Genomic DNA, 24,305 nt, shown 5'->3' with positions numbered 1-24,305 from the left:
CCTATCTGGAGAATGACTTCATTTTTTTTTTCTCTCAATTTTATTAGATTCATTAATCTATACTGTCCTATTTTAATGCCCATAATGCTCTGGAATTGTCTTAATATTACTGAGAGAGTTTCCACATCTGAAGAGCCCTTTCCTTTTTGAGTTCAGTTGCATTAACTCCCTTTTATCTCACCTGGGAGTTTCACAGTGTGTATTCACTGACCCTATATAGAGTAGAATCTGTCCTGCAAGTGTAAGAATGTCATTCTGTACTTTTTTTTTTTTTTTTTTTTTTTTTTTTTCCCAGTAGAATAGTGTAGCAGCTTCAAATCCTTCAGAGCTGCATTGTGGTCTCCTTGTTCAGCCTGTGCTGACATCTTATACAAGAACTTTAGCAGTCCTCCATTTCTGATGCTTTTCAAAAAGTCATGTATTCTTTGCTGCACAAGAGGTGCTTAGGATCTGTCAGCTTACTAACAAATGGGTTAGGGTATATTGCCATTTCTGATACTCATGAGTAGTTACCACTCAAGCATGTAGTCCCAAAGATTTATTAATGGGATGAAATAATTCACAGAAAATGTGAGCCTCTGCTCTTATCTGTTTTATTAGTTATGCTATTGATATGCTTTCACAAATACGGTGTTTAGGAAGTGTTTTTTCTTGATAGATTAGGCCCTCGTAGACCTTGTCTAAATCACAGTGTTCCTCTTCTGTTGAAGTTTATCAATATTTAGGTGTTAATTTTAAGTCAAAGATTTGTCCCGACAGAATACAAACACTATCTATGAAATAAGGACTCAGGCCAATGATTTAAACTGCAGTTTGTTTGAATTATTCTGCTGAAACTACGTGTTTTATTTTAGGAATGGAACTCCTTCTGGTATTATTTTCAAGCCAGGGAATGAATCCATAGCTGTAATTTCCATTTGTAATGTACACCAAGTGTACCAAAGCCCAAAGAACCCTGGTAGAGCATGACGACACTTTTCAGGCTGCTTTGGACTGATAATAAGACAGTGCAAACGTGCCATATTTCCATGTTTCTTTCAGAATGAGCATGTGTCTGCTTTTTGAGTTGTTCATTTTTTTTTTCCCTTAGCTGTGAATGATGTATTACCATGTAGTTACAGTGCCTTCCCTCTCTTTTTCATTTTGAGAAGGTGCTCTGTTGCCATCTTCCCATTGAAAGAGGAAAGTCATATATCTTTCAAGTGCTGCTACCAGAGAAAAATAAGTTTAACCATTCAGGTGTAATTCTGAGTGGTGCCATAGACAAAATGTAGGCAAACACACAAAATAGCAAATACAACAGAAGAGTGAAAGAATACAGACCTTCATATACTAGCCTTTATTTTAAGATGTTTTCACTGAATTTTGTGCAGTCACAGGAGGCTGCTTCTTTCATACAAAGCATAAGCAGTCTGCACAGTGCCTTTGGTTTGAATGGGCATGAGTTTATGAACTGTGCTTTGTGAGAAACCAGGCATGGCAGTATTGGTGTGGAGAAGCAGATGAATGAAGTGCTTCATATGCTGCTCCTTATGGCTAAGCATAATGAAATGTGAATGTCCAGAAACCTGGATCTGTGAGCACTATTCTGTTATAAAACAGCCAGTATTTTTTCAAACCTTTCTGTTTCCCACATAGATATAGATATTCACGTGTACTGCTTCAACAGAAAGAATCAAAGGGTTGCAGAGTGGCTTAGATAGGAAGAGACCTTAAAGATCATCTATTTCCAACTCCCCTGCTGTAGGCAGGGCTGCTGCCAGCTGGCTTGAGTTGCTCAGTGCCTAATTCAACATGACCTTGAAAGCCTCCCTAATCTTAACTCAAATTTTGTAGCAGCCTTTTGTTAGGTGCTGAGGTTCCTATTTTGTACATTTGGTAAGTGATGTTGGGATGTGGGCTCATCACATAAAAGGTGCACTATATGTAGTTTGCTATGTAGGTAACTGTACTTAAAGTGGGTGCTTAATTCTCATCATAGCATGGAGGTATCTAATTAACGACATCAGTGATTTGACTGATGCCATCAGTTGTACTAGTGGTTTTGAATTACACCACAAACATGTATTTGTACTAAGCAGTGAAACATCTGACTGCTGACTGAATTGCAGACATCAGCATTACATCCAGTTATGATCAGCTAGATAAATTTCAGTAGAAATGCCTCATCCAAGGTCAACCAGGAGGTCTGGGAATGATCAAGGTGCAGATTCCCAGTCTCCTGAGACCCACTCTGAGAACTGTAATCATCCTTGTCATCATATCACTATTTATTTTATGCTTATAGGATGACCCCAGACAGCAATTTGACATTTAGGAAGAAAATGCTCAATTAGTGTCCAGAAGACAGTGACATTTATTACCATCTGCTTTTAGCCAACCATTTGTAAGGTACTAATTGCCTTTATTGTCATGCCAACCACTAGACCGTGGTATGACTGCCTATAGTTTATTGTGTTTAGTCTGACAATTTAGTGTTCTTTGTAGCCTGAAAAAAGGAATATTTCTATTTTAATTAATTTATATCCTGGTTATCTGCTTCCTGAACAGATTTTATTCTGCCTTCCAAGTCTGTATTGCACATATCACCAAGGAGAGAGAATGAGAATGAGTTGGCTTGATTAACTTTGTCATCAGTCAAGAATGTTGCATTAGTCCAGGACACCCAGATGTTCTTTGGTACTCAGGACAAAAAATGGGAGTAGTAGTGCATGTGTGCTCTGTATGCTGTAATGTAGTGAATTGCTGTTCTTTGCCTCTACCTAATATATTTTTTGAGAGCAACTACTGCTGGTGGTTTTGTTTTCAGAAACTCCAGGGAAAGAAAAAACACATCTGTGCATCCTCACTCTTCACCATGTCTTGAATGTTTTATACTGTAAAATAATTTCAATGCTAGGATACAGTTAATTTTCTATTTAGTGGTACCCAGATCATCAGTTAGCATTTGCACATCTTGTCTTAGTAAAAAATGTTAGTATAATCCAAATCAAAAGTAAGGCTAAGGTAAATCGTGGTCAGCAAAGAACAAATACAACAACAAGTTTAACAATGTGATAGTTATTTGGTAGTCAGTGATGATACAGCTGATTTGAATAATTGGTCTTGGTCTTAAGAGTAAAGAAGGAGAAACTTCAAAGCTGGAGGGAAGACACAAGCCATAGAGTCATAGAGTATTTGGTGTGACTTTAATCCATTTAGTTTAAATAGTGAAATTCTTAGAGACCATTTTTTCACCCATGATTCATCTGAAGAATACCAGTATAGGTTGCAAAGTATGTAAATTGTGGTAAGTTATTTTGTCCAAAGAAAAGTGAAGTTTGACAAGACCACAAACCCCTTTCAAGGTATAATAAAATATTATTGTAAAATAGGTTATATAATAGTTCTGTATGTCAACAACCAAATTTTTCAGTAGTAAACAAAATCTGTTAGTAGATCCTATAGAAGCAAAATGGGAATTCTCATTTTTAGAGCATGCCAGACAAATTCTAACTTCTGCAATATATATCAGCACACGTATTCAGTTCTGTAATTTATATTTATTCTGTTTTTTTTTTTTCTTGTCTTTCTGGGGTGGCTTTCTTGTGCATTTTTATATAAAATTTATAGCCCTCTACAAACTGATTCCAGAAACACCCAACTACCACTCTTTACAAGGGAAGCCCAGTCTAGATTTACCGCCAACAATAGATTTGATATTTATTTTGTATTTTTCCTTTGATCTGTTTGCTTGTGTGTGTGTGGTTTTGGAGGGGAAGGCATTTATTTTTTTATTTCTCTTTAAGTGCCTCACAGTCTGCATTTTGTAATTTGAATATCAGACTTCTCTTTAGAAACATTACCATTTGTGATGTTCTGGCTCAAAATTCAAACGACTGCTTTGCTTACTTTACCAGGACTCCTCTTGATCATTTTGTAAAACACAAATTGATAGAGTAGAATGTGTTCTGAGTCAAGTGAAATAAAAGAAAGTAGAATGGAAGACCAAAGTGACCTGAATAAAACTTATTTACACTTATTTTCTTGGATTGGAAATACCTTGACACCTGCTTTGCTTCAGGGAGAGACCACAGTTGCTTTAAGATGAGCTCATACAAAACCTGTTGACACCCTAGAGACCATTTTCAATGACATCAGTGTCCTTCAAATGAGGTCCACTATCACAACTGGTCTCCCTAATTTGAATGACAGATTTGCAGCACTGCAGAAAAAAATAGTTAATGAGTAATAATAGGTTGGATTGTTCTTTTAGGTAACTGTTTGCTGGACCAACCAAGAAAGCAGATCCTGGGCCCTGAGGAGCTTCCGGGACAAACCTATGATGCCATTCGTCAGTGCAAATTGGCATTTGGACCTGAATATACAGTGTGTCCTGGGATGGATGTGTGCTCTCGCTTGTGGTGTGCAGTTGTTCGTCAAGGTCAGATGGTGTGTCTGACTAAGAAGCTGCCTGCTGTGGAAGGAACACCATGTGGAAAAGGGAGGATCTGTCTCCAGGGAAAATGTGTTGACAAAACCAAGAAGAAATACTACTCGGTAAGTTACCAGCTGTGATTCTAGGGAAATTTAGAAGGCGTAATCCTGAAAGTAAGAGTGAAAGGCACTTTATTATGAAAGTCAGATTGAAAGCTGCTGTATTTTTAGCACGTAATTGGAGTGTTACTGGTGAAGGATACAGGAAAAATGCTACTGAGTTTCAGGAAGCATGTTTTCTTCTTGAAGTTTGGAAGCCTACAGTCCTGGAAAACTGAGACCATCACTTCAGAATAGAGGACACCCATTCAATAAGACAGGTCTCAGGATGCACGGAAAGATTGTCAAGGAATGATTCACAGCTTCCTGACTTCTTGGCAATGGACTCTCAGGCAAATTAGATATGAAAACTTAGTTTACAGCCCGCACGTGAAAGTCTCCAGGGAGCTAACTCTCATGAAGAGAAAAATTGAAGAAGAAGTTCATCCTGGATATAAATTCTAGAGCAGCCAAGCTTGTACCTACAGTGAAGGAGTTCCCTCTGTCAGTTAAATACCCCCAAAGAGGCTTGTGAAAGTCCACCAGGTTGGAATTGTCAGCCGCACAGTTCAGATGCTTTGAAATTAACTGGGAAGACAATAGCACTGCTCCTTCTGTTGTACCTATAGGAGGAATACAGAAATGTAGAGCTCTGTGAAGATAATTACAAAATACAAGAGCCATTCAAATCAAGCAGCAGACTTTATAACGCTCTTTTTTTTTTCTTTTTACGGACTGGTATATTTCTTGGCACAATATCTGTTAATTGTTGGAATATGCTATAGAGTCAAACTGGCGGAGCTGCAATATATATCTGAAGGCTCAATCTCTTGCCAGTACTCTTGAAATGTTAAGCTGCTGCTTCAGAAGGAGCTTCGTCTTTACTTTCACTGCCCAAATTTTTGATTTTTGTGTTCGTTTACTGCCTTAAAAACAATCTGAAATACAGTCTGAATTATTTAAAAAGTGAAAAGCAGAAGCAATTGCCTAATCTTAGACTTAGAATACTGTTAATGTAATTTGGGTGTATGGTGAAACTATGAATATTTTGTCATATTTGTAGTATATGTGTGAAGTAGGTAACTGAAAACAAAACTCATCAACGTAAAGTCAGAATTCAGGTATCCTTAAGAATGCTTGCTTATGTTAATTAGATCTCGTAATACAGAGCAGTATCTACTTAGAATAATAATTGCATTTATTATTCATAGATAGTCTTATGAATATGCTCTGGAGCCAGATCCTCAGGAGATGGTTTATCAAGCCTGTTGGTGGCAAATTAGTGCCAAACCAGATGCCATAATTCTGCAGATAATATAAATTAATTTTGCCGGTAGAAAGAAGGCTCCTAACACCTTTTTATCCCTGCTAAAACGACCAAGGAAGCACCTTCAGTTGGGGAAAACATTAGCAATGTCTTTGAGATTTTGCACCTAATCACATTTGGATGATGTCCTTACCTTCCACTTCTCATATATTTCAGGCATCAAGCCATGGTAACTGGGGGTCATGGGGACCCTGGGGACAGTGCTCCCGTACATGTGGTGGAGGTGTTCAGTTTGCTTATCGTCACTGCAATAACCCAGCTCCTAGAAACAACGGCCGGTACTGCACTGGCAAGAGGGCCATCTATCGATCTTGCAATGTCACACCTTGCCCAGCAAATGGTATGTTAGCTGATGCAGCATCTGTGTTCATAGATAGTAAATGTTGAACTTCTACTGAGAAAGGAAACATCCAAGATCTGTGCTTACCAAGGAAGACTTTCATCACTAATACAATGTGATAATTATTCTCTTATCCCTACTCTGACCTCATCAGTAAAGGACATCAAAAGTAAAGAAATTTCAGTCCTAGAAGATGAATCATAAAGCTAAATCCAGTCTTTCATAGCTTATTGTGTCATTAGAAGGTTTCCAAACTCTAAAAGAATGAAGGATTTGAAAGGCTATTCTAAATAAAGAGGTGAAATATCATAACTTAAAAAGTTGTGTAAAAAAGAAATTTCTGTGTGTACATAATGATATCTGCAGCATGGTCTGAAATGGTCACTAATAATGTTAATCATTCTACAGCTAAATCTTTTCGACAAGAGCAGTGTGAAGCAAGGAATGGTTATCAGTCTGATGCAAAGGGTGTCAAAACGTTTGTTGAATGGGTCCCCAAGTATGCTGGAGTGCTTCCTGGAGATGTTTGCAAGCTCACCTGCCGAGCCAAAGGAACGGGCTATTATGTGGTATTTTCCCAAAAGGTAATGGCATCTCCAATCATGATTTCATGTTCCAGATAAATAGTGTCCTGTATCTTAAAAAACAGTTCCCTACAACAAGGGAGAATGCATTAATCATATGATTTAAAGATTTAACTGTGTGATTAGATGCAATGGTCACATCCAGTTGTTACACATTAGTACCAGAACTGACCTCTAAAATTAGACAAGTTTTTCCACACCTCAGTATATGAGTCCATAAAAATACAGTCCTGCAAGAGCACTCTGCAGTGGTTTCTTTTCAGTTGTGCTTAAAGGACTTTTACCTGGAGACTCATCTGTGAGTCTGGGGGCTTCTGGACGAGAGAGAGAACCACAGCTGATGTATAAATTTTCTCCTGAATGATTTTAAGGATGTCTGGATTAACTCATACAAAACCAATTAATAAAAACTAATTTGCCAATTAGTATAGATGTGACTTGTGGTCAGTTTGTCATAACAGATACAATTTGAACTGAAATATCTCCCACACTTATGCTGGCAGTTTTCTGCCTTTAACTGTTGCATATGCATTAATGAAGTGAACTGAAATTAACAAGTGAAAAGCATACAAGTACTATTACTATTAGCAAAACATTGCTAATGACCTTGTCATAAATGTCTGGGTCACTTTAGTGCTTTACTTCACACCGCTTTCAGCCCTTTGCTAAATTTCATCTGCTGTAGCACTGGGAATGTTAGAGAAACTCAGTCTGGGTTGTCAGGGTGGAAATTGTTCTGTATGGGTGACATAAATAAGGTTTTTTGCCAGTCGGATTCACAAAAGCAGTTTTTGGTTTTTTTTTTTCCTGTGGTTGTTTTAACTAACAGGCATTTGATTACCTAGGTAACTGATGGTACTGAATGTCGGCCGTACAGTAATTCAGTCTGTGTCCGGGGAAAATGCATCCGAACTGGCTGTGATGGCATCATTGGTTCGAAGCTCCAGTACGACAAATGCGGAGTGTGTGGTGGAGATAATTCAAGCTGCACAAAAGTCATGGGAACCTTCACCAAAAAGAGGTATTGATCATGAGTATTAGTAAATGTATCTTGTGCAAATAGTAGCTATATTTGTGTGCTTCCCTCCTCTAAATGCAATTTACTTTCATATGAAAATTAAGTAAACGCATACATTGTCAGTGCTTTATTGCACTGTTCAGATGTTTACAGCTGGCCTCTTAAAATACCCTGGAAGTGGCAAATAATCACCTAAGAAAACACTGCACCCAGTTCATTTCTGACATAAAGTACCAAGGATACAGGTGAGCACCCAGTCACAGGAAGTCTGCCTACAGTAAAGTACAAAATCTTCTGCTGTTTTCCAGTCTTGCTGTGCCAGGTGGCGTGTGGTTTTTAGAGGAGAGAGTGAAGGGAAGACAGTGATTAATCAGAAAGCTTTTGGTGTCAGCGGTATATCTAGATATATCTGAAACTCAAGGTTTCCCAGGTGATGCTGTGTTGACAGGGCACACGTTAGGAATGTATTTAATATCATCTAGTAGTTATCATCATTTAGCAACAGATTCCTTGCATAGTTAGTAAAGAGAAGCAGGCAGCATTAGTGCACAGCTGTAAAAGTAATCCTTGGTAGCTGAAAGTGATTATACGCTAAAATACCTTTTCACACTGCTGAGTATACAGGGAGCTTAGGTAACTGACTAGGCAATATGTCAGAAGTACACGCAGGCTTATATGTGACATTTTCTATATCCCTTACTGTTCACTGTGATAATATTGGTCTCCAGGTGGACAAATATTTTTTTTAAGTTAAAACATTTATAGCAGTCATCCATAACCCATTTTTCTGTCAGAGTTCAGCTTTTAAGTATGATACAACTTAATATAAGTAAAACAAAAGCAACTCCCCCATGGTTTTTCCTGACTCTGCAAAGCAGAAGCAAACTTTGTACCAAGACTACCAATGTCGAGTAAGTCTGCCTTCTGTCTGTATTCTTGTTCCCCTTAGAGTTTATATAAGAGTTAGGATTTCTTAACCACTGTTTGTATAGATAGCAAGTTCTCACTGGACAGCTGTAGTGACCCACTCTTAGAAACTTACTTTCAGCCGAACATTTATACGCAGCACACAACATCTTTTAAAATGTACATCGAATTTATGTCTAACAAATTCTTGCATACACGCAAAACACCACTAGAATTTGAAATCTGACTCCTGAAAGGACCTTTTACTTCTATACATTTTGACACACTGAGTAATAGTAGTCAAAAACTTCAAAAGGGAGTTTGTTCTATAAAATAACCATAACCAATCTTCTTCCTGATAAACCAATGATAATTCACCCAAGAATCCTGAAATACCTCTTCTAAAAAGAATGACTTTCCATCCAACTTAGTACTTATATAAACCAAATCTTTTATAATTTGTAAATATTGAATGAAAATTCTGAAATGCCTGAACAAAGAAGACTGTAGTGTAGATATAATTGGTAACAGTGAGATTCTACTTTAATCATTCCAGTGAAGGTGCCATCTTACTCCTCAAATCATGGCTTTAACTGAAATGAGACCAGTTGGAGTGTAAAATACTAATTTGACCTTGCTGCATTCAGGGTGTTGTCACACTTAGTAATAATCAAGCTGTAAGTAATGTGTGTGTTCTAACTTGATTTTGATTGAGTTTATTTTTTTATTGGGAAATTGATTGATATAATTCCTTTATGCAAGTAATTGATTTTAAAAAGAAACCCTACGTTAAAATAGTAAAATCATAATTGTCTATAAATAACTTTTGCATATTAAAAAAAAAAAAAAAAAAAAAAAATAAAAAAATTAAAAAAAAAAAAAAAAAAAAAAAGCAGTAAAATTATCTTCCTCCTCTGAAAAATATCAGCATAGCAGCTCCCACTTTGCTGCCCACTATGGCAACCTGAACATTAAGTGTGCAGGGAAACTATTAAATGCACAAGAGCAAAACTAGTATTTTCTGTCAAAAACAATTGCCACCACAACATTTGCTTGTTCTTTTTTTCTCTTTAAAAAAAGCCCAATGTTCTGGAAAACACTTTCCTAATAACTTTTTAAAAGGGCCATAAAGTTAAATAGTCAGAAATTGGGAAAGAGGGGCTGCACATGCTTCTTTTTGCGCATGGAATGTTGCATTCTCTAGCATTTCTTTTTTTTTTTTTTTTTTGAACAGATGATTTTGTAACTTTAATAATGTGTTTTGACAGAGTCGTTTTGGCAACTGTTAAGTAAAAGCATTTCTTCAGTGCTGTGGAGCAGAGACACCCAACTTGTTATTTGCACAATATTCATTCCTTCAGGTTTATAGCGGTGATAAATTAAAGAAGTTTTAGTAGTTGTCCTGTAAGTGCTTGAAATAGCATGGGAATGGAACAAGCATTTAATCTGTAATCTCTGTAGTCTCTACTTGTGAAACCACTGTTTGTGAAAGTGGTAGGCCAATTCCAGGGGACTGTCACTCTCCTGCATTGTATGTGTATTTTCTCATTTCCTTTCCTATACCCGTCTCAGCACTGGGCACTTAAGATACAAGGTACTTGCAGAATGGTTTCATCACTGGTTTAGAAATGAAAATAAGTGTTACCAAAATCCAGCTGGTAGCCTGCAGCTACATATAGTGTTCAGCCTTCTGAGTGTATCACTATGGTTAGAACAAATTATATACTTGAGATAGTAAAAGCTCTGGTACACTTGCAGGTTTTGAATGCTTGTCACTTTCAGTAGAAAAGTGAAATATCTCTTCCTAAGTTTGCATTAAAGCTTTTCATAAGTACTTACTAAGAGAACTTTGTGCTTCAAATTAAGCATTTGAGTGCACCTTCTATTAGACGCTGAACAATTCATCTTTAGCTTTATGAATTTCAAAGTAAACAATTTTTTTCTCTGTGATCAAGATCATTTTTAAATGTTCCCAAGGTACCTCTATCCAGCTGTTACTCTGCTCATGCTTTCCTTAATCATTATGGCAAAGACAGCAAGAAACAGCTGTAACCAATGCATATCTCATTATCTTTCCTTGGCACGGAAAACTTGCATCATATTTCATATCTCCCACCCTTTGCTGAAGTATATAAACTATCTGTTATTTTTCATTCCTCTTGGATTTCACTCATGAAAAATCATTCCTAAAGCTGAAGATTAAGCAGTTTGAATTAAGCACAGTAGAAATTTCTTCAAGAACATAGCGTTACAAATGACAAATAATTGAACCTGATTAAATTAATCTCAAATGTGCCTCAAGCCAGATGGATTTGGGGCCTGAATGAAAATGAAGCAAGTTGCATCTTACCAGTGACTTCATTAGGCTTTGCACTAAGATTTGAGGTTTATTTCACAGCAGCTACTGAATACTTCTTTTTGTTCCCCTCTGCAGTAAGGGCTACACAGATATAGTGAAAATCCCGGAAGGAGCAACTCACATCAAAGTTCGGCAATTCAAGACTAAGGACCAGAGCAGGTTTACTGCCTACCTGGCCTTGAAAAAGAAGAACGGTGAGTACCTTGTCAATGGAAAATATATGATCTCCACTTCAGAAACAATCATCGATATCAATGGGACTGTCATGAACTATAGTGGCTGGAGTCACAAAGATGATTTCTTGCATGCAATGGGACACTCTGCCACAAAGGAGGTTCTTATAGTGCAGATACTTGCAACTGACCCAACTCAACCAGTGGACGTCCGTTACAGTTTCTTTGTGCCAAAGAAGCAAGGGCAAATGACTAACTCTGTCTCTGGCAGTGGCAGCAGCAGCAAAGTAACTCCACAGCTCACACAACCCCGGTGGGTGACAGGGCCATGGCTTTCTTGTTCTCGAACATGTGACACAGGATGGCACACCAGAACTGTCCAGTGCAAAGATGGACATGGAAAACTAGCAAAAGGATGTCTTCTCTCTCAGAGACCATCAGCATTTAAACAGTGCTTGTTGAAAAAGTGTTAACCTGTGGTTGTGATCTTCTTTAAAAGAGGTTTGATGAAGCCATTGTTGACATACTGGTATTAGGTCTGCCCAGACAGAGAGAAGCAAAGGCTTCGGTGTATTTGCATAAAGTCTCAAATTATGGGCAGAATCTGCCTATTTGGACCAAATGAAGATGTGCACTGCTTTGAAAAATAGTAGGGTGATCTTGATCTGTTTAAAAAAAAGAAAAAAGAAAAAAAAAAAAAAAAGCAAAAAAAAGCATTAAAGTTGTTATAAGCCCTCTATGTCTGCAAAAATATAAAATAATGAAAAAGAAGAAAAACTAGGAAATGGAGGATCCTGGGATTTTTGAAGGTTACAGAATCATCTCCCCTTTTTCACCTACCTCTAATACAGTATGTCCTTAGAAAATATCACATGTACCCACGATACCATGGAAGCTTATTTTATACTATTTTGTAAATATATTTGATTTGGTATGTCACTTTATATCACTTGGTTCTACTAAAAAAAAATCAAAAGACAAGCTATATAAGCGAAATGATTGACCAAAGTATATCTGCAGCCCTTCTGGACTTAGTCCAGTCTTCAGAAATGGCTGCAGATGTTTTACTGGAAAATGAAGGGCTTGCTGCTGGTTTTAAAAAGTAATTTGATTTAGACAAAGGGAAATGAATGTTTGTTCTAGGGATTTCCTGATAGCAGATCATAATTCTATGACAAATACTGTGTTTCCACCAAGGAATTCTCAGAGGAGCACTGCAAGAGTTTGCAGACCAGGGATCCCCATAGGTACACTGCTCATGTACCAACACCGTCAGCAGCTCCCTACCATAAGTATGTCAGACACGTATAGGAGGAATATTTATCTACCAGAAAGAATATGTGTACCTTTTGCTTGGTAAACACTCCACTAGTTCCAGCTTTGTCACAGTGTGGAATCCCTGTTGCTGATGAACAATAGCTGCTAGCTCCTTCTTTCCAAAAAACAAAGGCATACTGTATTTTGTAGAAACTAGTTAGAAAACCAAAAATTACAGGTATGATAAACAAGTGTCTTCTAACTCAGATATTCTGAGGCTATGTTCAACTGCTTTCTTTGTTATTTTCTCTACAGCTTCCAACTTGAATATAACAATGTGTAATGTACCTTCATCTTTTGAAGAGGCTATAAAGGTCAAAAAAACACAGCAAGCAGTTAATATTTTATCACCATTTTGTCCATCATGTCTAACTCTGGTATTCATCTTACCAGCAAAAGTTTGTAACTGTTTGTCTTTTTTGTTTGATTTTTTTGGTTGTTTGATTTCCACGTTTTGTACATCTACCACATTTGGAAGGAAGAGATGTCAGTAGGAAGTCAAACCACATCAGGATGTGGAGGACTTACCCAACATCAATAAGACTGTTTCCACAGTATAGGCAGAAGCTAGTAATATTTCCCTTGTCAGCAGCTTCTGAATCCCATTATTATCTGGCGGAAGTTAGTGACTGAGGAAGGACGTTTCACCAAATGCAGGTAACAGGTGGGGAGTCCTGACACCAACGTGTGTTAGAATTGCTTCCTTTCTTATCAGCAGGCTCTGAATTAAACCCTAGAATGACAGGTACAAGGTGGTAGAACTCCATCCATCTTTTATTTCTCAGTTTGTCCACACAGGAGAGTGTGAGTGCAGGAAGATTTTCAGACACAGCTATGAGTCATTGGTACTTAAAACTACACTTCCCCAGGCTATTCAGAAAATCCCAGTCATGAAATCAGTAAAGAAATCTTGTTTGTGTTGCAAGAAGGGCAGGTCTCACTCCAGGCTGACACAAACATGTTTTTGCAACTCTGGCATGTTTGTTTGAATTCTAGAAAGCATGTGATGATTTTAAAACAGCACAGAGTTGCTACATCAAGGAGTTGAAACCTGGAGAAATATCTGTTTTTGTACTCTATTCTAAGTAAACACTAGTAGGGACAGGGCATCCTCTTTAAAAAGGAACTACAAAGGAATGTTATTAGTCATCTTCAGCTTTCGAGAATGGTGCGACCTTCCAATAAAAGTGCAAAACATGGATCTTGAGGAAAATTAGCTGCTTAATAACTGATGCCAACCTAAGAACTTAAATCAAGGCTCTGAATATTTGCAGATTTCTGGAACTGCTTATGTCTTCTCTACATTACAACATAAGATCATGTTTGAAGTGTCTTATTTTCCTTTCAAGTAAACCAATTTTTATACTTGTATTTGTATAAACACGTGTTGTAGGGCTCTTAAGGAAGATCATAACAAGTAGAAACCATCATGAGTGGAAAGATAAGGAACAGATTTAATGTTTGTCTAGGCCTACAGCTGCTGAATTAATTGGCATTTATTTTTCCTGTGTTGTATCAGAATAGAGACAGAATGTGCAAGTATTTGTGTTTGCATTATAGAAATAATTTATTATGTAGTCAACAAAATGAGTAAGGCTTTTGGATGTTATTCAGACTCCAGGAGAGTAATACCATAAACGGGTATAAATTTAAATCTTCTTTAGATCAAGACTATCTTTTTCATAGAAAGAGTCTATTTTTAAAAAGTAAACAAATGTGAAAGCAAACCACTATGCTGATTCTTTTCTATTTTTGCCGGTGTAGTAGTGAAGGAAATGTGCAAGAACTTGCTTTTATGTAAAATCGTAGAATTGTTTGAGTTGGAAGGGACCTTTAAGACTCATCTGGTCCAACTTCCCTGCAATGAAAAGGGACATCTCCAGCTTGATCAGATTTCTCAAAGCCCCCTCCAGCCTAATGGAAAGGGAACAGACCAAGGAAACCATCCTAAAAGTGTAAGGTGAGGTCGAGCAGCCTGCTATACCCAACATTTGCTTCTTAGCTGATCTTTGTAACCAAACTGCAATTCCCAACTTTGCTTATTTCACTTATAGCTATTTCATGTAGCTGATGAATGAAAAATTGGTGCAAGGTATGTGAATTTGTCATTACAGTTTGTGCTCCAAACTAAATTCCTCGTTGGTCATACAGTTACATCATTGTTTACATTACTACTGAGTCTTGCCAAACAAGATTCATAAAACACTTCCAATGGATAGAGGTACTGTCTCAGGAGCTCAGAATATAGAAATAAACAAGCTTCAGCATTAAATTCACTGTGGACTGTTTGGGACACATCTCCAGTGCCTTAGATTGGACCCCCTTGGAATCTGTGGGTTTTTATCTGCGTTTCAAATGAGACGGTGTAATTAGGAAAAAGCCTATAATCTGCAGTTTGATTGCATGAAGTTCAGCTTATCTGCCTTCCTGTGGAAACAGTTTTATCACAAGGGGAGAGGGAATAATCTTGTGGAATAATTACAATTGTATTTACAAAAAAAAAAAAAAGAAAAGGAAAAAAAAAAGGAAAAAAAGCACAGCACTGAAAAAAAAATAAAGTAATTTATTTGTTTTTACAACTAGTATGTGAATGGATGTAATGAATTTATTTATTCTTATTTAACAAAAATATCAATTGTGCAAATTCTATATTTAAAATGTTTGCTATCATCTCTCTCTCTTTCTTGCTCTCTTAATTTATGCTTCAAATTTGTGTTGAAAGTGAGTTTACATAATGTATGGCACTGGTTACTTTTTGTTTGTTTTCATTTAGAAAGCTTTCTGCATGGAACAGGAGTATATGTGTATACGTGTGCACACTGTATAGATGTATATTCCTTTTCTGCTGCCATCTTTCTTAGAGAAGTTCATGACACCCTATGCTCAAAGCTCCTTGTTACACTTCGGCTCTAAAATATCTCAGTCAAAGAGGTCTGTGGACAAACAAAGAAAAGCACCCAGGTTCTAAAGATTAGACTTGCTTCATAAAGGCATGTGCAGTTTCTGCTCTGCTCCTTTGTAGTTCACCACTCAGGTTGATTGAGAGTCTTAGCATTTGCACCAATGGGAGCAAGCTCAGGCTTGCAGTAAATGGCAGTCCTCTCCATGTGAATGAAGTTTCTCTAAGTTTCAGGGTGGCAAGTGACTATTCTCTTATGCAGCTTCTTATATTTAAGTGAAATCACTACAGAGAAATTGTTTTGTGTGCCTCTCTGCAATTACAGATTAAATGATGTACAATTTGGTTTATGAAAAGTGAACCATTATAAAAGCTACCTTTTCAATCTTTTCACTGTTTATATACTTATAGATCTATTTATTATAGCTATAAAATGTCAAAAGCACAATTTGTAAGGCTTTGCAGTGTTTTTCTTTGTTTTACTCTAGCTCTTTGCACCATGTCAGACAATGAGATGCAAATAAAAAGCCAGCCAAGCATGCATTCCCAGTATTTCCTTGAAAATAACAGTATCTGATTACTTTCAGTTTTTGTCTAGTCCAAATTCTGCTTAGCTTTAGGGAAACTGTACTGGACTGCAAGGTAAAAAATAATAAGAATAATAAAAAATAAAAATAAAAATACAGTATAGATAAACCCATACTATCAATTAACTTAATAATACAAATTATTTTTCTAACCACTTCACTGTAAGGGTAGCACTACAGACAGCAAAAAGTCTATTTTAAACTATGGAAAGATGTGACCATACTCACACAAGGTACATTCCATCTCATCCTCTGTACCCAATGTTTGCCATGGCCCTATGGAACACCCAGAGCCAACCATGCGGCTTCAGATGAAGTTATGAAGGCCAGTGGGCAATGCTGCCTCCATTAAAGCCCACTCGAAAACACCAGGAAAAGACAATAAGCCTTTGCTTTTGATGGTCTTTGGGGAGGGCTTTAAAGAAGCTTTGTACAGCTGAAACATTGAAAATTGTAGGTTTTCATAAAAATGTTTAGGTAGGTGACTGTTTCTCCTTGTGTTCACTAATGCTGCGCTGTTCTTTGTCAGTGAGGAAGACGGAGCCCATGGCGAGAAGCAAAGTTAGATTCTTCAAGCCTGGGCTGCAATTTTCAGGAAAAAATAATAATAACATTACTGATTTTGAGGCCTTTGTTCCTTATCTTAATTAAATGATTTGTTTTTATAGAGTTGCACCCATACTTGTCAGTAGTAACATTTTCAATAGTCTTTTTTTTTTTTTTTACTGTGGGTACATGGAATGCTAGTTTGTAAGATAAAGCTAATTCAACATTCTTGTCTGAAATGGCATTGCCAGTGCAAATATTTCTGGCTTATTGCACTTGCTGTTAATGACTTAAGCTGAGACAAATTTTCAGGTCCTCTACTGGCACCTCATGCTGTAGCTCTGGGGTTTACAAGATTATATTACAAGTGACAGTTTTCAGTGATAGCGTGTGATACTTGAAAAGACCCAAACACATTGTTAATGTTGGTGAGTGGCTGGAGAACTTCCTTCCAGATACCCTGTACCAAACATTCAATAGTGTCTAGCTCTTCTGCACACTGAAGTTATAGATTGAAACCAAAACTCTCAGCATTGTTTGCCCTGAGATTTGTCTGTAGAGTCTCACAGTAGCTGTAAGAATATTTCAAGTATTTTCCAATGTATCAGCTAAAATCTAACATAGTCTGTGCTGAAACATATAGGTGTACACACAGAACTTAACCATGCCTACATGGAAATGTGTATTTAGTTTGTTTGTGTTTGTGTATACATGTGTATGTATAACCATATCCACATTTGTATGCAGACAAATGAGTATTTGGGTCTCCAGTAATCACTTTCACAGGGCAGAATAGTTACACTGGTTTCAGCTATACCTACATAAATTCAGAGTAACTTTATTACATCGCTTGCCTTTGCAGGAGCTGCTTCAGAGTCATACCACTTTTAAGTAACAGCATAACTTCTCTTTTTAATGTATAGGAACTGGTTTACAACTTATTGTATGAACTGTGAAATTTTCAGGTAGTTTTATCATATGAAACGTAATCCTTGACAGTCAAGCATATATGCATTGATAAAAACTCATGAGATAAGGGAGATAGTATACTCCAGATAAGTTGGTGACAATGTGTTGCCCTGTGTAGCAATGATTAAATTTCACTTCTATTGTCAGGTCATTGTGTAATATCAGATAAGATAAAACAAGAGAGGTGTTCTAGGGAGGATGAACAGGATAGCGCAGCTTTCATTTTTTCTTAATTTATTGCATGTGCCTCTTTGTACACTCCATTGGTGTCACTTTGTGCATTACAGATAACTTGACTGAAATACCAATACCCAGTGAAAACCAGGATGTGTCACATGACTTTTTTTCTTAATTTTTCCATATGTCTGATCAAAGAGAATTAACAGATTTAGAGCACTACTATGTCAGCCAGTTTACACCATAAATAATGTTATGCGAAACATTAATTTTTTTGAACTGAATTGTACAAGGTCTACACTGTACTATGACACATTGAAGGCCAATATTTTGTTTTGTAAACTGTTACATATGTATAATTTACCAGTTGTAATCTTAAAACATTTGATTCTGTGATTTCAGTTAAAAGAAGTAATAAACTGTATCATAGGTCCAAACACTGGTTTCATATGTTATATCTGTGGGCTGCTGTTTGCCATTTGTCTCCCACTAAAAAGAGAGAACCTAAAAGAGACTGAGCTGACACCTAAATTAAGGCATAAATATTATTTCTACTTTTAAACATTGCACTTTGTGCAGTATGTGGTGGGGTGAAGTTCTGTGGATGTGTTCGTATGAGTCATTAAATATTTCAGAAAAGTGCAGAAAACAGTATTCAGTGCCATTCCAGAGACCTAGAAAAAATTTGTTTGCTGCCATCCAACAGAAGTAGCATACACCAATGATCTCCTGAGTCTGTACAAAGCCCCAGTGAAATCCATGTGATTTCACAGAATCACAGAATTGTAGGGGTTGGAAGGGACCTCTAGAGATCATCGAGTCCAACCCCCCTGCCAAAGCAGGCTCCCTACACCATGTCACACAGGTAGGCGTCCAGGTGGGTCTTGAATATCTCCAGAGAAGGAGACTCCACCACCTCCCTGGGCAGCCTGTTCCAGTGCTCCGTCACCCTCACTGTAAAGAAGTTCTTCCGCACATTCATGCGGAACTTCCTATGCTGTACTTTCATCCCATTACCCCTAGTCCTATCCCCATGCACTACTGAAAAGAGACCAGACTCACCACTATGGCTCCCACACCTCAGGTATTTATAAACCTGGAAATTTTTATTTCATCCATGTCCAAAAGCTTCATTCAGCAGAATTAGACAGTGGATTAAGGTGGCCCAAATTCGATTAATAATTAGCAATACAAACTCATCTAAGAGTAGTAAAAATCTGCCAGGACAGGTGGCGAAAGTGTATGATGCATGCCTGTATGGTATCGTAGCACATGTACCCAAGAGAAGATTAAGGCAATAGCTAAGGGGATATGGCTGGTGCCACATAATTGCATACACACTGCTATTGAATTGTGGCTCTTAAGATGAAGTAGTTGATGGACTAGATGATCTTGGAGGTCTTCTCCAACCTTAATGTTTCTATGATTATACCATGACTTTCTAATAGAACCGGATTATTTTAAATTATAATTTTCATGCTGATTTCTTGTATATCCTTTCTAATTCAATAATACAGAGTTTTTCTTGTTCCCTAAAATGATGTGCTCCTTCCAAAAGAGAATGCAAATTCAACTCAAAAACTAAGTCTTATTACAAGTGTATGCCTGATCTATTGATAGTTGACATTTTGATGAATTTTGGACTTTCCCTTTTTATTTTTTTTATTTTTTATTTTGCCTTACAAATACTAAGTGATGTTGATTCTTATTTATAGAAACCGTTTTTTTTTTTCATGCCTAGGAATAGCTTTTCTTCTTGGGTTGTTCTTACAATGGCAGTGAAGTTTTGCATAGTGGCCAGTACCTATAGTAATAGGTCCGAGGCCTTTGGAAATATGTGTTTAATAATCCATGATACTACATACCAGTCCTTGAACCACCTTACAAGACAGCTGTCCTGCTAGTGCTTGGTGAAAGATACACAGTATATATGTGTACATATATATGTGTGTGTGTACATATATATATATATATATATATACACACATATGCACACCCAAAATGTTAGATATTTGCATATATTATGCATGTATATAAAAATATTTCCAAAAATCTCATTTATACATTTACACTACATGTTTATAAGACTGTTCATACAATGTTCAACATCATTGAAGGATGCAGTGAAAACACTGTACAAGCATGCAGTTCTACCATTTATCCTGCTTAAAGGGCTTCAGGAAATGATTTATCTGCTCCACACTCTTCGCAGCAATAACAGACTAACATGTTTTCTTCCTTCCCAGCATTTCTCCTCAGCCAGGGTCCTGGGGCAAAGCAAAAACTGTACACACTCCTCAACTCCCTCTGCTCTTAAGCAGGTAAACATAGCAGTCATGCAAACTGCACATCTTTGTCCTCTACTTTTATGCATTATTTGTCATTGACAGAACTCCATATCTCAGAAATACTCCAGTACCTCCTCTGCATTTTTTTTTTCTTTCTGCAAAGCAATCTGCAATGTCACCATGTGGTTATGACAGGTCTTATCTTCCCAAAACCATGGTTTTATTTCTCATTTTAGAGTTTGCAGTAGCTCAGAGAAAGCCATTAATGAGAATGGAAATCCACTCCTCCACAAATCAAATGCAGCACAGACAGCAGTATAGATTTCCTCAAACATCCAAGGCTGTCATAATTCCATTACTGTGCAGAGACTGTTCAGTATCAGGAAGATGAACTCATTCTCTCTTAATGCATTTTCCATCTCTTCATAATGTGACATTTCACCTCTTCAGAAACTTTACAGAATGACGTACAATGAGGGAGATTTCTATTCCCAAGACTGAATTTGTAGACCAAAATCTCATTTTTAGGTTAGAATACAGGATCCATTTGGTCAATTTTAGACTTCCAGCCAAACTGAAACTTTTTTTTTTTTTTAAAAAAAGGAGTTTTGGATACATCAAAATATGTGGAATAATTAAACAAGAACAAGGCTGTGTTTGAGTTTTTCCACATTGCTTGAACTGTTACCTTGCTCTTCTTATGCTATACTCTGCTAATTTGGTAGTAATATATCAGTCATACTTACACCACTCAGCATTCTACGCTGACTCAACAAAAGGACTGAAGAGAAAATGTGGGAAAATATATTTTAATAAAATCCAAAGAAAATGATTATTTTCCATGCTTCCAGGAACAGGGCACTAATCTCTTTTCTTTTCCTTGATTATTCTGGGAAAAAAAAAAAAAAAAAAAAACACTTAAAGGGAAATTCACATACATTTCCTTAAGCAGATGCTTGACAAAGGTCTGTTTTAGCAATATAACCAAATAATGTGTTTGTTATAATGTTATAATGGTCATTGCGTCTATTAATGCAACAGCCTCACTACTTCAAGTGTTGTGGTTTGGTTCATTGATATTTCTTTATGGTATTTATCCTTTCTGATCCTCTTTCCCAGTAAGACATTACCTAGAGGACCTGCACCTACAGAACTAAAAACATAACCTTTGATTGCAGCCCAAGTTCTGCTACCCAGACCCTTGTTAGCAGCAACACATTCAAGTAAGCCTTGAGTGCAGCAGGTGGGTGCCAGAGGGCCCATGTCCCAGCAGGTGAAACTGAACTCACAAGATCCTGCATATGTGCACTGACATGCCTATCTCCAGCATAGCCAAGTGCTTCACGCAGGTGTGCATCATAAATATACTCTCTTTGTAGCTGCAGCTCTGCTAGCCACCTTTTCCCTCCCCCTTTCACCCTTCTGTTATTTTCAGAGAGCAGTCAAGATGGATTTTACACTTCTTGCTCTGGAGGCACTGAGTTTCTTGCTTCTTTGAAGCTTGCTTGCCCAGAGCTGCTCACTTGCAGAGCTGCGATTAAAATCGCTCAGGCACTCATGCTTGCTTATAGAACACTCAGGGCTGAAACTTCCGTTTTCCACAGAAATGTAGCACAGCATGAAGCGAGTGCCCTGGCAGCAGGTGCTCTGCCCGGACCCTCTGCTGATGGAGCCAGGTGTATTTATGGTGACTGATAATTTTGCTTATTTAATAATCGAGGGTCATTATGCCCTGATGAGATTTGCAGATGTAAATCTCGCTCTAGCTGTGTGGATAATGACTGAAGGGCACGCGCATGGGTTAGACCCATGAAAGTTTGTGCAAAGAATGTGAAAATTGCCCTCCTCAGGCAATCCAGCAGAGGCCTGCTGGAAACGTGCCCCACGCAGTCACAGAGCAGTGAAGGCACCACAGAGAAGCATCTGCTTATAGACTGGGAAGGTATCCGAGAAGTGAACATCGCCCCAGCACCGTCCAGAGCAGCATCAGGTAACTCACATCTTGAAACAGTTGAGTTCTGGCTAACATCCACCGAGGCAATTGCTGACATGGCAGCTGCCCAACGGGTTGGCAAACAAGCTGCTCTACCTAGTAAAGGTGGTCTGTAACTACAGGGTAACGAAAATTATACTGGAAACTTTCTGAGCACTTTAAAGTGGTCGATTTAAAACAGGACCCTGCCCAGTGGAAGTGGTCCTTTCTGAAGGCTTCACTGTACTTACCAATGGTTTGTCCAGAAAAAACAGTGTTACATGCATTCTGTGTGGGCTGGGAGGAATGTTTTCACACTAATATTTATGTGGCATGCAAAGATCTAACAGCCATCCAGAGGGCTTTCAAGCAATATTTCATTTAAATATATGCTGCAGAGAACTCCCAGCTAAAAGCATGTGAAATGGCAGGCTCTGCGGGGGCAAGCCAAGCCACGGAGAGGATGCCGATAGTGGAGACAACCTCTGTATGGTGAACCACCGGCTGTGAAGAGATAGGCTTTTTTGATAGGAATCTGAGCTATGAAAAGATTTAAGGGGAAATTACCAACTAGTCTGGCATTCAAATGCCAAAATACACAGTCAGAGTCTTGGCCATACAAGCTCTTCAAAGGGAGAAGGGAAATGGCAGGACTTCTCTGTGTAAAGCTCAGCCTCTTAATGTACACAGGAAATCATCAGTGAAACACTAGCCCCTAATCAGGTTAAAAAGAGGCAGTGAACTGAATTATTATACTAAGAACTTCAACTTTGGAGAAGAGGAGAAAGAACCAAAGGATGTTTTACTTCTTTATCCATCAAAGTAATTATTATTTTAGGATGAGTCCACTATGTATTTTTTGCTATATTTTCCTCTAAAATAATTTCTTAAGGCAAGGCAGAGACAGCCAGAACCCAAGGCAAACTGTGAGGTTATTATGGAACAACTTTTCCTCCAAAAGGATTCTACCCAGCTTACCCTGCAGAAGGCCTTCCCAGAGGGACTCCAGTCTGAGGCTCCAGAGCCTGCATGTTCTACCACAAGAGCCATTTCCTTTGGCTGTGCTCATAATGTTTATGTAAATCATCACCTGGTTTGTCTTCAGAGCTAGCCAGATTTCTAGAAATATGTAAGAATATGTAAAAGAGACGGTTATTTCTTATTTCCAACTACAAAGCTAAAGAGAATAAAAGAATGAAAAAAGATCCAAGAAGGAATGGTATCTACAAACAGAATCTCCTCTACCTTGAACTTACATATAAGAAAATAGTTCAGAATTGGATAATGTTATACAAAATTAAATGTACCAGATAAAGGTAAGGAAAAAAAAGAAGAAAAAAAAATTCTATAATACATATAGATTTCAGTTAGAAATAGTAGATGCATTCATAAATCCAATATTTATGACACTCTGGATATTGTTATTAAAGAAAATGAATATTGCAGCCAGCATGGATTTACAAGCTTAAGCATTTCCTTAAAGATTTTAATAAAATCCTAGTTAAATAATTTAATTAGCTTGTGAGGAAGTTCCTACCCTTGGATTGTAGCAATTGTAACAGTAATATGCATTACAGATCACAAATGGCTGAGAGTGAATCACTCATTCTTGAAGCACTTTCTAATATAGCACTTTACTTAAAAGCAAGCTGTTAGTAGACAGGCAAGAAAATTCCTTTGATACACGTGCCAGTAGGATGTAATAGAGGTAACATACCTCACAGACAAGGGTTTTAGACTGAATCTTAATTAACTAATGCCTCAAGGGTCTTTGTGCCTCAAGACAAAGGTGTTGGCTGAACAGAAAGGGCATGTAGGAGCATTCATCCTCTCTGCCAGACCTCAGTACATACAATATAACCACAACTAGAAAAGGCTCACTGATGGACAGTCTCATGGGTGCTGATCCCTAACACACAGGAGAATGAAAGGATAAATCCTTCCTGGAACCAATGCAGGGGGATGATTCCAGTTCACCTGACTATTTCAGAAAGGTGCCATGAGTAAATAAGTAGCCTAGTCATCAGTGATGCATCACAAAGCTCTGCAGGAAAGTAGTTAAGAGAACCACAAAAATTATGTTGGTACTCATATGGCAACAGACAGAAGTTATTTTAGCAGTGTTAAATATTTTCTGATTCCAAGAGCAAAAAAAAAAAAAAAAGAAAAAGAAGAAGAAGTGCCAAAGCAATGTGCCAGTGACAATAATGTGTGGTGTAATGTTGCGGATGAAAAACCTTCCGCTGGGTTTGACCCAGTATAAACCTCCTCTGTAGAAAATCCCTGAGTCTACTGCAGTAATATTCGGCATTAACTGGCTGTGTCTGT

The 24,305-nt window shown here is 37.6% G+C and overlaps 1 protein-coding gene and 1 long non-coding RNA gene across 3 annotated transcripts in view; one reads left to right on the top strand and one right to left on the bottom strand.

The window, feature by feature from the left end:
* Positions 1–18,154, top strand: part of ADAMTS5 (ADAM metallopeptidase with thrombospondin type 1 motif 5) — a 46,995-nt gene extending 28,841 nt beyond the window's left edge. Inside the window, exons 4-8 of the mRNA XM_015881917.2 lie at positions 4,256–4,539; positions 5,999–6,182; positions 6,591–6,766; positions 7,612–7,787; positions 11,125–18,154. Of these exons, the coding sequence (XP_015737403.1) occupies positions 4,256–4,539; positions 5,999–6,182; positions 6,591–6,766; positions 7,612–7,787; positions 11,125–11,695 (1,391 nt within the window). The 3' untranslated portion in view covers positions 11,696–18,154. The remainder of the gene's footprint in view (positions 1–4,255; positions 4,540–5,998; positions 6,183–6,590; positions 6,767–7,611; positions 7,788–11,124) is intronic.
* A 597-nt stretch (positions 18,155–18,751) lies between these two features.
* LOC107322644 overlaps positions 18,752–24,305 on the bottom strand; it is a 25,006-nt gene continuing 19,452 nt past the window's right edge. For both annotated transcript variants that reach the window (XR_001559008.2, XR_004309399.1), the window contains exons 2-3: positions 22,956–23,096; positions 18,752–20,894 (exon numbers count right to left, since the gene is read on the bottom strand). This is a non-coding gene — a long non-coding RNA (uncharacterized LOC107322644). The remainder of the gene's footprint in view (positions 20,895–22,955; positions 23,097–24,305) is intronic.

The sequence above is a fragment of the Coturnix japonica genome, chromosome 1, assembly GCF_001577835.2.
Source record: "Coturnix japonica isolate 7356 chromosome 1, Coturnix japonica 2.1, whole genome shotgun sequence".
Lineage (NCBI taxonomy): Eukaryota > Metazoa > Chordata > Aves > Galliformes > Phasianidae > Coturnix > Coturnix japonica.
The sequence above is the reverse complement of the archived record's forward strand: the minus strand, read 5'-3'. Positions and strand labels throughout refer to the sequence as shown.